A 14,158-nucleotide genomic window follows, 5' to 3' on the forward strand; every position below is an offset into this window, starting at 1 on the left:
CCTCCTCCTCCTCCCCGCTCGGCTTGAGGTGGGGCGAAGAGCGCTGGACTCGCCAGTCTCGTGAACGGCGGAAAAACCTCCGCTAAGTTGTCACGAATCGTTCTTCTCCTTCCCGTCGCGAGCGCCATGTTTTCCCTCAGGCCTCCCAAGGCCACCTTCCGCTCCTACCTTCTGCCACAGGTAAGTAACCGGGGAGGGGGGGGAGGGGGGGGTTGAGGTGAATCTCAGTCTTGGGGAGCCGCTTTTAATGACCCACCCGCGCCCAATCATGCGAAGCGCACGGGCAGGGGGGGGGGGAACGTCACCTGACACGTGTCGGCAGCACGTGTGAACGCGCGTTCCAGCTGGGAGTTAACCCGGGTCTGCCACTTGCGGGGAGGGGTTGCAAAACCCCGCGCTTTCCTGGCTTGTCCTGCGGGGGCAAAGGCGGGTTAAAGGGCTTGCTCGGCCGGGGAGCCCCGGAGGGGAGCAGCCTGGGGTCGGGGCGAGTGGGGTTCTGCCCTGCAGCCCCGGGCACCAGCCTTGGAAAGGAAGGAGCTGTCACTCACTTGCAAGATGATCTCCCCGAACTGTCTGCTTTTCATGATAGATACACATTCCTTGACTTATTCTGCATCAATCCCTGCTGTTTAAAATATGTGGATTCCCTTTTTGTGTAAATCCCTGCTTTTTTATAATGTGTAAACCCCCTTGATTTATACTATACGAATCCCTGCTTTTTATATATAGACAAGCCTTTATTGGCATTCCAAAATACCATAAAACAATTGTCCATAAAAGACAGACAGCTACAGCAGCCGTTCAGAGCCTTATCAATAGTCTTATCGATAGACATCAAAAGTGCCATTCCTAGGCACCTCTCCACGGACCAGACTGAAAACCCTGCTTTTTATAAGTGAATTCCTTTATTCTATATGAATCCCTGCTTTTTAGTATATATATTTATTTATTTATTGTTTAGATCTGTAGACCGCCCCACCCCCAAGGGGCTCTGGGCGGTGTACAACGACATCAACGTATATCCAGTTTATAACAAAATAAACAATTATTACATATACTGAAATCCATTAAAATCCATTAAAACAGCGGTCGATGCAATAATAACAGGTGTCCCATAACCCAATTTATTAAAAAGCCTCCCCAAAAGGAGGGAACGGCCAGACTCCTCCTTAGGAGGGTAACGTAGATGTAATGTAGATTGTACCATATACATCCCTGCTTTTTTAAGTATATAAGTTCCTTGATTTATTCTGCATAAATCCCTGCTTTTTACAATATGTGAATTCCTTTTAGTCTGTATAAATCCCTGCTTTTTTATAACGTACAAACGTCTTGATTTATTCTGTATAAATTCCTGCTGTTTATAATATGTCAATTCCTTGATTTATACTATATGAATTCCTGCTTTTTACAATATGTGAATGCCTTTATTCTATATGAATTCCTGCTTTTTAATATGTGAATGCCTTGATTTATACTATATGAATTCCTGCTTTTTACAATATGTGAATGCCTTTATTCTATATGAATTCCTGCTTTTTAATATGTGAATGCCTTGATTTATACTATATACATTCCTTCTTTTTACAATATGTGAATTCCTTTTAGTCTATATAAATCCCTGCTTTTTTATAATGTATAAACTTCTTGATTTATACGATATAAATTCCTGCTGTTTATAATACGTGAATGCCTTGATTTATACTATATAAATTCCTGTTTTTTTTAGTATATAAGCTCCTTGATTTATTCTGTATAAATTCCTGCTTTTTTTGGTACATAAATTCCTTGATGTATACTATATACATCCCTGCTTTTTATAATATGTGAATTCCTTTATGTTATATAAATTTATATACTATATTAATGATTTATACTATATAAATCCCTGCTTTTTATATGTGAATTCCTTGATTTATGCTATATAAATCCCAGCTTTTTATAGTATAGAAATTCCTTGATTTATTCTGTACAAATCCCTGCTTTTTTTTGGTACATAAATTCCTTGATGTATACTGTATAAACTCCTGGTTTTTATAATATGTAAATCCCTTGATTTTCAGTGAACAGTGCAGAACAGTAGTTATTTTTGGTGCGAGGAAATATGCAGAACCATTTTGTCCAGTGGTCAAATGTAGCCTCCTCACAACCAGAGTAAACGAACATCCTTTTAATAGGCCCGAGCTGCTGTTGTAAACTGTCAAAGCTGTCTTTTTAAAACAAACAAAAGAAAGTAGTGTTTACTAAAAATCAGACGCGTGGTAGAGAAGGCATTTGTGGTTTATACTGTGGCAGGGCGTACGTTTATGAGCCCTACTTACTGTGTGAGTAATTTTAAGCCTAAAAATGTTGGGTGGGGATTGCTACTTTTAAAAAGGGTGGGAACAGTGACATTCTGCCGGGCCTCAATGCAGCCAGAAAAGGAGAAGATGACACATAGTGCTTGTCAAAACTTGCTTAGTAACCTTTTAAAAGGGTCATTTCAAGCTGTGGCTCCAAGATGTAGGTTTTCTAGAGTTCCTCAGCTAACACATCATAGAATCATAGAGTTGGAAGAGACCCCAGGGGCCATCAAGTCCAACCCCCTGCCATGCAGGAACACACAATCATATATGTTCATCCAGCCTCTCTTTAAAAACCTCCAAAGGAGGAGACTCCACCACACTCCCAGGTAGTGCATTCCACTGTCGAACAGCCCTGACTGTCAGGAGGTTTTCCCTAATGTTTAGGTGGAATCTCTGTTCCTTCCCCTTGAACCCATGACTCCTGGTCCTAGTCTCTGGAGCAGCAGAAAACAAGCTTGCTCCCTCTCCAACATGACATCCCTTCACATACCTAAACATGACTATCATGTCCCCTCTTCACCTTCTCTTCACCAAACTAAACATCCCCAGCTCCCTGAGTCTCTCCTCGTAGGGCATGGATTCCAAACCTTTGACCATTTTGGTCGCCCTCCTCTGGACCCGTTCCAGCTTGTCAATATCCTTCTTGAATTGTGGTGCCCAGAACTGTACGCAATAATTCCTGTTACCATTGTGTTCCTGAAACAATACCTACGAGCACTGGTTACTTTGCAGATACCAGGTTGATAACACTAGACTTTACATGGCAGCCCGCTCATAAGGTGATCATTTCTAGCAGAGCGTGCTGAAATGATTGCAAAAGGATGTCAAAAACTGGCTTTGAAGGGGCTTCCCTGAAAGCCCAAAGTTCAGGTGGCTGACCTGGCGTTGTGTCTTCCAGAGATTGCGAAAGCCATACCTAAGCTTTCCAAACCAGGAAGTCTGGTGGCAGTTTCACAATTTGTTTTTGGGTATACACCTAAAAAAAGTACACAGGGGTGTGTGTGTGTGTGTTCGACTCCACCAAAAACAGGGAGAGGCGTACTTGTGATCTGGGATCGGCTGTGTGTGCCTGTGGTGGGAAACGTGTTTGTCATTGTGTAATGTAGGGAGGTAAGATAAGGGAAAGTGTATACTCAGTTCTGGAGCATCAAAGCTCCAGTGTGTTTCTGGCGAGGGCTCTTCAAAAGCTTTGCAGATCATTTTAATGAATAAATACCTCTGTCTTATTGCTGCTTTGTTTCAGGTAGAAGAGAAAATAACCCCAGAACCCAGGATAAAGAAGTTGGAACCCGTGCTGTTGCCAGGTGAACAACCCATGCGTCTTCGGAGTATGTTTTGGCCAACAGGAACACAATGGCTTCATGAGTTTGAAGCTCTCAGGCACAGAGTCAGATTGTTAGGCTCATTCCGCACATGTAGAATAATGCACTTTCAAACTGCTTTCAGTGCTCTTTGAAGCTGTGCGGAATAGCAAAATCCACTTGCAAACAGTTGTGAAAGTGGTTTGAAAACGCATTATTTTGCGTGTGCGGAAGGGGCCTTAGTCTCTCAAGCTTGGTGTCATCTTCCCTGACTGACAGCAACTCCCCAGAGAATCTGGCTATGGTCTTTTCACATCCCCTGCAACCTCTTAACTGTCACCAGACTCTCTGTTGCTGCTCTTGAAAAGGATGTCACCTTTATTCAACCGTGTCTTCTGTACAGAAACACTGGGATATCTGCTTTACTTGCGTTATACCTTTTTCTGGATAAAGATGATACTAGATTTGAGAATCCGTCCACCATTTCCTGAACTGTCTTTTTTTCTAGAGTGCTCCGTTTGGAACCTGGAACCTGGTCCTGTCCCCAAGGCACTAGAATCCAAGCGGAGCATTCTAGAACAAAGATGGCTCTGGAAATGGCGGATGAATCCTCAAAACTGGTGTCATCCTTATCCGTAGGAGGTTAAGAGCTCGTGTATCTAATCTGGAGGAACCGGGTTTGATTCCCAGCTCTGCCGCCTGAGCTGTGGAGGCTTCTCTGGGGAATTCAGATTAGCCTGTGCACTCCCACACACGCCAGCTGGGTGACCTTGGGCTAGTCACAGCTTCTCGGAGCTCTCTCAGCCCCACCTACCTCACAGGGTGTTTGTTGTGAGGGGGGAAGGGCAAGGAGATTGTCAGCCCCTTTGAGTCTCCTGCAGGAGAGAAAGGGGGGATATAAATCCAAACTCTTCTCCTTCTTCTGAAGAAGGTATACTAACTTGGATTCTAGATTTGAGTCCGGTGACAAGTCGGAGATCAGCAAGATTTCCAGAGTATAATCCTTTGAGAGTCAAAACTGCCTTTGTCAGAGCTCTGGCTCTTGAAAGCTTATATCCTGAAAACCTTGTTTCTCTACAAAATTTTGTGTGTGAGTGTGTAAAACATCCAGTCAAATTGCAGCTGACTTATGACAACCCCTTATGGGGTTTTCAAGGCAAGAGTGTCACGGGTGGTTTGCGATTGCCTTCCACTGCATAGCAACTCTGTGTTATAAAATGCTACTGCACTCAAATCTAGCTCATCGTCAGTAGAACAGCTACCCTCTGAATCTGTCCTGGATAGAGGACTCGCGATCTTGCTCTCCCTTCTGTGAGACTTTGCAAGTTCATCGCTAGCTCTTGTTTCCCTTCCTTTCTGTGAAGTTTCTCCGCTTTCCTTTGGGTGGCAACTCTTTACAGAAGGAGCCTCTGTTGTTTTTCTGTACCCAAGGCACTGTTGTGTGTGTTAACACCTTCAGAGTAATGACAGAGAGAATACATACAGTCTCTCAGATACTTATCTCCTGACTGTCTGTCCTTGAACTGCCAGATTTATCCCTTGTAATGGGACTGAGCAAGCCGACACCAGCACAGATTGAATTTTAGCAGCAGTAGTTAAAATGCCGCAGAATCTCGGGGTTGTTTGCTGTTTCATAGCTTCTGCCTTCAGCAGGTCCATGCCGTAGTCCTCCTGCGTGCCCGTTGCTTTAAATAAACACGTGGTTGTTTCACAGAATGTGGAAACGTAACCAAGGTACTTGATGTGCGATTGGCAAACTTGCGTACTGATCACAGTACAGTACACAAACCTTTAATGGCGTAAGATGAAATGGTAATCGTATACAATTTTAAAACCAAATAACTAAGGCTAACAAAAAGGCTTCTCTCTAGATGCAGGAGCCTTCGTTAAAAACCTAGCAACTAACTCTGTGGTGTGAGGATGATGGTCACTGAGCAAGTATGATATTGTATTGTCGAAGGCTTTCACGGCCGGAATCACTGGGGTTCTGTGTGGTTTCCGGGCTGTATGGCCGTCAGATCCTCTGAAGATGCCAGCCACAGATGCAGGTGAAACGTCAGGAGAGAATGCTGCTAGAACACGGCCATACAGCCTGGAAACCACACAGCACCCCAAGTATGATACTATTTCCATATCTTATATCACTGCATACTTCTGCAGGATGGCTTCGAGATAGAGTAACCGATAGTCCGCAAAATCGTTGCAATGAAGAAGCATGCGTTCTGTCGTTTCCTACGCAGATATCATAGCTATTGGCCTGTGTACTGATCAAGGGAGTGCCGACCCTAGTTTCCAAAGATAGATTTCCCTTCTAGGTTGTGTTTTTAAATGCAAGAGGTCAGGGAGAGGGTATGCTATATGTGGAGATTAATGAGTGAGTTTTCTTGCTCCCGGTGCTAGTGGACCTGCCTCCCTCCAGTGAAGGACTTCTTGAGTTATCTCACTTGTGACCTTGGACAAAAAAAACCTCTTCTTGTTAAATCGGCAGAAGAAATTACGGGCATTTACCTGAAGGTTTATCACTGTCTCATTTGCGGTACCTGCGTTTCTCGGTTTGTTCATGTTTACGCTGAGCCCTAACGGGCGGTCCCTCCGGCTTCTCCTTTGTCATATTGGATGTAAACACAGGAGCAAAGGAGCCGGTTTGTTCCACTCATTCCTCAATTGCTTCTGCCTCAGTGCACAGAGCTCGGCTGTTTACATTTAGCGATTTCTTGGCATTTGAGATTTCTCCGCTCTTGGCAACGTGGTCAGTGCTGCCAAGCCATGGGGGGAGGAGAGAGAGGAAAATGGCCATATTGTGAGTTGTGTTGATCTTAAAGTAAATCCAAGTAGGGTTAGTGTCTCTCCAGAGGCACCTAGCACAACGCTCTGTGAACGTGCCAATATTGTGGGGCTGTTTGTAGCATTATGCTAGCAGAATGTGGTTCTCTATTACGCTAGCAGAACGTGGTGTTCTGTCTGGAAGAACAGACCGGCTTTGCTGTAAGTGTTGCACAAATGCATTCTACAGCTGCAGTGACAACATTCTGAAATGGTACCCTGTTTCCCCGAAAATAAGACATCCCCGGAGAATAAGACGTAGTAGAGGTTTTGCTGAAGTGCTAAATATAAAGCATCCCCCGAAAGTAAGACATAGCAAAGTTTTTGTTTGGAAGCATGCCCGTCGAACAGAACACCAGAGCATGCAGTTGTGGAGTGGAAAAATAAGACATCCCCTGAAAATAAGACATAGCGCATCTTTGGGAGCAAAAATTAATATAAGACACTGTCTTATTTTCGGGGAAACACGGTAGGTGGTGTAGTGCTTAAGAGCAGGTGGATTCTTATCTGGAGAACCAGGTTTGATTCTGCACTCCTACATGCCGGCTGTCTAGGGGTAGTTACAGATCTTCGGAGCTCTCTCAGCCCCACCCACCTCCCAAGGTGTCTGTTGTGGGGAGAGGAAGGGAAAGGAGCTTGTAGGCCACCTTGAGTCTCCTTACAGGAGAGAAAGGTGGGGTATAAATCCAAACTCTTCTTCTTCAGTGGGAGAAACGGCTGTAGTTGAAGGCTGAAGAAAGGGTTGTTCTAAAGGCTAGCTGATCCTGCAAAGCTAGGCCTGTCCAAAGGAGGATTTGAATACCTTGACAGATCGGAAGATAGACATCTGGTGCTCTCGGTTTCCTTTCTCTCATTGGTTGAGGTGCAGAAGGACCTGGGATAGACAATGACTGAAATCCTCTTAGGATGCGTGCTGAAGAGAACACAAGTTTTGGTCATTCGTGGAGGCCTTACTTTGCCAACTCTGATTCTCTGATGGGCCTTCTGTGGTGGAGCTGTGGAATTCTGTTCTGTGGGGTGGGGGGAGTCACTTAACTTCCTCCATTGTTAGGATCCAAGCTGGCATAGTAAACCTTGGCTGGTTGTGGTAGGTTTTCCGGGCTGTGTGGCCGTGGTCTGGTGGATCTTGTTCCTAACGTTTCGCCTGCATCTGTGGCCGGCATCTTCAGAGGTGTATCACAGAGGGAAGTCTGTTACACACTAAACCCTGACTGTTTCTGCGAGCTTTCAGGTGAAACCAGGTGCTTACAGCTTTAATGGTCTCTGATTTTTGCAATCGTTTTGTTCTGTTTCGGCGGCTTGCCAACCTGGCGAATCCCCCTGAGAAAGAAAGAGGGGCTGTAAACTTTCTCAAGAAACACATGAATATTTACATCCGCCAGAAGAGAGATGGATCAAGCATCGTGGTTGAGAATGCCTCTTTTTTTCCCCATCCCTCCCCAAGATCTTGTTGTGTTCTTCGTTGTGGGGGGCTCTTAAAGTAGATTTCCATTGCAGGGCTGCTTTCTGAATTAAAATGGGAGTCCCAGGCTTCAGTCTCGGGGCTCCAAACACCTCTGGGGCTTTTGGAACCACCTCTGCTGGCCCATCCCATCTGTTCTGACTCTCCCTGCCAAATTCCAAAGATTTTTTTTTGGGGGGGGGGGGGTCCTTATTGAGGCCTGCCTTTGAATTCTGCAAGTTGCTCCCTGTAACTGTAGGTGCTAGGCCTAGAGAGGCAGCGTGGGGCAGCAGTTAAGAGTGCTGGCCTCCCATCTGGAGAACAGGGTTTGATTCCCCACTCCTCCAAAGGAGCAGTGGACTTTTATCTGGAGATCTAGGTTTGATTCCCATCTCCTCCACATGAAGCCTGCTGGGTGACCTCTCTGAACTCTCACCCCCCACCTACCTCCCAAGGTGTCTTATGTGGGGAGAGAAAAGGAAGGAGTTTATAAGCCACTTTGAGACTCCTTCCAGGAGAGAAAGGCAGGGTATACATCCGACCTCATTTTCTTTTCACAGGGGATGAGGTAAAATAGTGTCTGGGCTGGGCCATTTTAAGCCACGGATGCCCTATCACAGTGGTGGCGAACCTATGGCACGGGTGCCAGAGGTGGCACTCAGAGTCCTCTCTGTGGGCTCGCGCAAACAGAGTTGCCCCTCCCTCATATCTAGGATGGCCTGGGCCGCTGGGCTCGATTGTTAGCATTAAACCTGAGACCTAGTTTTGGGGAAGCAGTGTAGGTAACCCTGTTAAGCGCTGTTAAACCCCGCTGATTATCGTGCAAAGAACTAAAGCGTGATCCTTTACCTGGGAATAAGCTCGGTTGCTGGCAATGGGGCTTGCTTCTGAGTAAACCCTCCTAGGGTCATGATTCACCCGTTGGAAGAGTTTCACAGTTGCTTCAAAGCAAAGCCACTGACTACGACCAAGTAATGTACGCCTCGGAGCCAACCGGTTTTTCTAAGCTCAAACCTCAGTATTCAGGTTAAATTGCCGTGTTGGCACTTTGCAATAAATAAGTGGGTTTTGCGTTGCAATTTGGGCACTCAGTCTCGAAAAGGTTCGCCATCACTGCCCTATCAAGTTTCTCCTTCATGCAAAAGTAAGTTCTTGTGACATAGAAACGTGTCAAGTCAGAGGGAAGGAATCTGGCCTACCGTGTTTCTCCGAAAATAAGACAGTGTCTTATATTAATTTTTGTTCCCAAAGATGCGCTATGTCTTATTTTCAGGGGATGTCTTATTTTTCCGCTCCACGGCTGCATGCTCTGGCGTTCTGTTCGACGGGCACGCTTCCAACCAAAAACTTTGCTACGTCTTACTTTCGGGGGATGTTTTATATATAGCACTTAAGCAAAACCTCTACTACGTCTTATTCTCAGAGGATGTCTTATTTTAGGAGAAACGGGGGGTATATGTCTCCTTGACAAGCTAGATTTCTACATGAAGGTGGATGCATAGAGCAGAATCCCTGCATAATTGGCTGTTTGCATTCAGTTCAGAAGCTGGTTTTCCAGCACAGTTGAGAAGTAGGCCCTGCTGTCTGTGTGCGTGTTTGGAAAATTAGCTGACTTGAGTCTGTCTCCGAAAATTCTGCGCCCAGTTCTAGGCTCTGTGTTGATGCCGGTGCATGAGCTCGATCGAGCTGTGGCTGTCGTTATTTTGGTCCGCTGAAGCGAGCTGGTCCCCAGCCACTAACTGTTGAAATCCCAGAACAGTCAGACCCCAAAATGACATGCTGCTAAAACAAGGCACTTGGCCGGAGGGAGTTCTGGCCGCTCCAACCTTCCTGTGTCATTTTGCTAACCATTTTGCTTGATTGTGGCCCTGGAGCCGCAAACAGTGGCTGACCGGGCAACAAATGAGAGCACTGGCCGTACGTTCTGGGCAGCTGCCCTCAGCAAAAGCGTTGTTGTTGTTCAGTTTGATTACAAAAGGGCCGTGCTCCAACAAAGATGCGTGGATTTCAGAGGTGGGGACAAAGGCACATACAGGTGGAAAGTTTGTGGACTGTTCCACAGCGGCCACATTTTAAAGCCAGAAAGGGCTTGCTACTTAGAGCAGCACACTTCTGTCCTGGAAACCTCAGAGGAAGTGTGGCGTTCTTAAAATAGTGCCCCTGAGAGATTTCCTCTTATCACAAGAGAATACATAGAACTGTGTTCATCATGGGCCTGAGAAATCGAAGGGCAGGTTTGGACTTCACAAGAGGGAAAAAGTCCGGAAAGTGTGCGCACGAGGTGGACTTTCCTATCTACTATACCGTGCTCCTCGTGAAGACCTAAGTAAAATTATAATGTCACCCACCGTTTCTTCCTGCCCCTCCCATGTGCTCCACACACCCCACTCATTGTCCAGTCCAGACCAGGCTGCAACGAGTGTGGGGCGTGGAGCACGTGGAGGGTGGGCAAGAGCAAATGGCGGACGAAGTTTCAGTTTTGCTTTTGTCTTTACGTGGAACAAGGTATAGTGAACACTTCTCTGGTTCCTGGTTAGTGCAGAGTTGGGGCTCCTGCCAGAGGGAAGAAACCATAGTTGGTTGATTGCATCAGGACTATGCAAAAAAGACGCATGCTTATAAAATGATGTCTGCCAAAGTCGAGGCAGCAGGCACTGGTCTTATTCATTCATTCATTCATTCATTCATTCATTCATTCATTCATTCATTCATTCATTTATTTATTTATTAGATTTCTATACCGCCCCATCCCCGAAGGGCTCTGGGCGGTGTACAACGTGAAATTCATACAAAAACAGGTAAAGGAGCAATCCTACAAAACACAGTAAACAATTAACATCGCTCCATCCAATTAAGAATCACTAAAACACACTAAAACTCCATATTTTATTTATTTATTTATTTATTGTTTCGATTTATAAACAGCAGGTGCTCAGGAGCAGCAGCAGCAGCAGAAGGCCCTTGCTTTCACCTCCTGCATGTGAGCTCCCAAAGGCACCTGGTAGGCCACTGCGAGTAGCAGAGTGCTGGACTAGATGGACTCTGGTCTGATCCAGCAGGCTAGTTCTTATGTTCTTAAGGCCCTTGCTTTCACCTCCTGCAGGTGAGCTCCCAAAGGCACCTGGTAGGCCACTGCGAGTAGCAGAGTGCTGGACTAGATGGACTCTGGTCTGATCCAGCAGGCTAGTTCTTATGTTCTTAAGGCCCTTGCTTTCACCTCCTGCAGGTGAGCTCCCAAAGGCAATTCCTGGTAGGCCACTGGCAGTGGCAGAGTGCTGGACTAAGATGGACTCCTGGTCTGATCCAGCAGGCTGGCCCTATGTTCCTAAGGCCCTTGCCTCATCAGCCCTGCAGGTATTCTCCTGTAAAGGCACCTGGTGGGCCACCAAGTGCAGTAGAGGCTGGACTAGATGGACTCTGGTCTGATCCAGCAGGCTAGTTCTATGTTCTTAAGGCTGACCCTTGCTTTCACGTCCTCCTGCAGGTGAGCTCCCAAAGGCACCTTGGTGGGCCACTGCAAACAGTAGCAGTAGAGGCTGGGACTAGATGGACTCTGGTCTGATCCAGCAGGCTAGTCTCTCTCTTATGTTCTTAAGGTTCTTTGTTTTCACCTCCTGTAGGTGAGCTCCTAAAGGCACCTGGTAGGCTACTGCAAGTAGTGCAGTAGAGTGCAAGGCTGGACTAGATGGACTCTGGTCTGATCCAGTAGGCTATTGGGTTCTTTATGTTCTTAAGGTTCTTTGCTTTCTACTCCCTCCTGCAGGTGAGCTCCCAAAGTTGCACCTGGTAGGCTACTCACAGTAGCAGAGTGCTGGACTAGATGGACTCTGGTCTGATCCAGCAGGCTAGCTCTTATGTTCTTAAGGCCATTGCTTTCACCTCCTGCAGGTGTAGGAGCTCCTGTGGCACCTGGTAGGCCACTGCGAGTAGCAGAGTGCTGGACTAGATGGACTCTGGTCTGGATCCAGCAGGCTAGTTCCATGTTCTTAAGGCCCCTTGCTTTCACTCCTCCTGCAGGTGAGTCCCCAAAGGCACCTGGTGGGCTACTCAGGAGTAGCAGAGTGCTGGACTAGATGGACTCTTGGTCTGATCCAGCAGGTTCGCTCCTATGTTCTTAAGGCCCTTGCTTTCACCTCCTGCAGGTGAGCTCCCAAAGGCACCTGGTGGGCCACTGCGAGTAGCAGAGTGCTGGACTAGATGGACTCTGGTCTGATCCAGCAGGCTCGTTCTTATGTTCTTAAGGCCCTTGCTTTCACCTCCTGCAGGTGAGCTCCCAAAGGCACCTGGTGGGCCACTGCGAGTAGCAGAGTGCTGGACTAGATGGACTCTGGTCTGATCCAGCAGGCTCGTTCTTATGTTCTTAAGGCCCTTGCTTTCACCTCCTGCAGGTGAGCTCCCAAAGGCACCTGGTGGGCCACTGCGAGTAGCAGAGTGCTGGACTAGATGGACTCTGGTCTGATCCAGCAGGCTCGTTCTTATGTTCTTAAGGCCCTTGCTTTCACCTCCTGCAGGTGAGCTCCCCAAGGCACCTGGTAGGCCACTGCGAGTAGCAGAGTGCTGGACTAGATGGACTCTGGTCTGATCCAGCAGGCTAGTTCTTATGTTCTTAAGGCCCTTGCTTTCACCTCCTGCAGGTGAGCTCCCAAAGGCACCTGGTAGGCCACTGCGAGTAGCAGAGTGCTGGACTAGATGGACTCTGGTCTGATCCAGCAGGCTAGTTCTTATGTTCTTAAGGCCCTTGCTTTCACCTCCTGCAGGTGAGCTCCCAAAGGCACCTGGTAGGCCACTGCGAGTAGCAGAGTGCTGGACTAGATGGACTCTGGTCTGATCCAGCAGACTAGTTCTTATGTTCTTAAGGCCCTTGCTTTCACCTCCTGCAGGTATTCTCCTGTAAAGGCACCTGGTGGGCCACTGCAAGTGCAGTAGAGTGCTGGACTAGATGGACTCTGGTCTGATCCAGCAGGCTAGTTCTTATGTTCTTAAGGCCCCTTGCTTTCACCTCCTCCTGGTGAGCTCCCAAAGGCACCTTGGTAGGCTACTGCAAACAGTGCAGTAGAGTGCTGGGACTAGATGGACTCTGGTCTGATCCAGCAGGCTAGTCTCTCTCTTATGTTCTTAAGGTTCTTTGTTTTCACCTCCTGTAGGTGAGCTCCTAAAGGCACCTGGTAGGCTACTGCAAGTAGCAGAGTGCTGGACTAGATGGACTCTGGATGCAGTCCAGCTGGCTAGTTCTTATGTTCTTAAGGCTAACCACCTCCTGCGGGTGAGCTCCCAAAAGGCACCTGGTAGGCCACTCGCGAGTAGCAGGGTGCTGGACTAGATGGACTCTGGTCTGATCCAGCAGGACTGGTTCTTATGTTCTTAAGGCCCTTGCTTTCACCTCCTGCAGGTGAGAGCTTAAAACCTGGTAGGCCACTGCGAGTAGCAGAGTGCTGAGACTAAGATGGACTCTGGTCACAGTCAAGCGAGGCTAGTTCTTATGTTCTTAAGGCCCTTGCTTTCACCTCCTGCAGGTGAGCTCCCAAAGAGCACCTGTTGAGCCACTGCGAGTAGCAGAGAGCTGAAAGACTAGATGGACTCTGGTCTGATCCAGCGAACTGGTTCTTATGTTCTCAAGGCCCTTGCTTTCACCTCCTGCATGTGAGCTCACGAAGGCATCTGGTAGGCAGCCTGCGAGTAGCAGAGTGCTGGTTGGACTAGATGGACTCTGGTCTGATCCAGCAGACTGGATTCTTATGTTCTTAAGGCCCCTTGCCTTTCACCGCAGGTGAGCTCCCAAAGGCACCTGGTGGGCCACTGCGAGTAGCAGAGTGCTGGACTAGATGGACTCTGGTCTGATCCAGCTGGCTAGTTCTTATGTTCTTAAGGCCCTTGCAACACCTCCTGCAGGTGAGAGCTCCCAAAAGAGCACCTGGTAGGCCACTGCGAGTAGCAGAATGCTGGACTAGATGGACTCTGGTCTGATCCAGCAGGCTAGTTCTTATGTTCTTAAGGCCCTTGCTTTCACCTCCTGCAGGTGAGCTCCCCAAAGAGCACCTGGTAGGACGCTGCCCGAGTAGCAGAGTGCTGGACTAGATGGACTCTGGTCTGATCCAGCAGACTAGTTCTTGCTGTTCTTAAGGCCCTTGCTTTCTACCTGCAGGTGAGGCTCCCAAAAGAGCACCTGGTGGCAGGCCACTGCCCGAGTAGCAGAGTGCTGGACTAGATGGACTCTGGTCTGATCCAGCAGGCTAGTTCTTATGTTCTTA

General features: G+C 47.5%; 1 protein-coding gene across 1 annotated transcript in view; it reads left to right on the forward strand.

The window, feature by feature from the left end:
* Positions 1-14,158, forward strand: part of LOC125446117 (myotubularin-related protein 10-like) — a 57,807-nt gene continuing 43,649 nt past the window's right edge. The window contains 2 exon segments of the mRNA XM_048519625.1: positions 1-180; positions 3,589-3,649. Coding sequence (XP_048375582.1) covers positions 127-180; positions 3,589-3,649 — 115 coding nt within the window. The 5' untranslated portion in view covers positions 1-126.

Source organism: Sphaerodactylus townsendi, linkage group LG17 (assembly GCF_021028975.2).
Source record: "Sphaerodactylus townsendi isolate TG3544 linkage group LG17, MPM_Stown_v2.3, whole genome shotgun sequence".
NCBI lineage: Eukaryota > Metazoa > Chordata > Lepidosauria > Squamata > Sphaerodactylidae > Sphaerodactylus > Sphaerodactylus townsendi.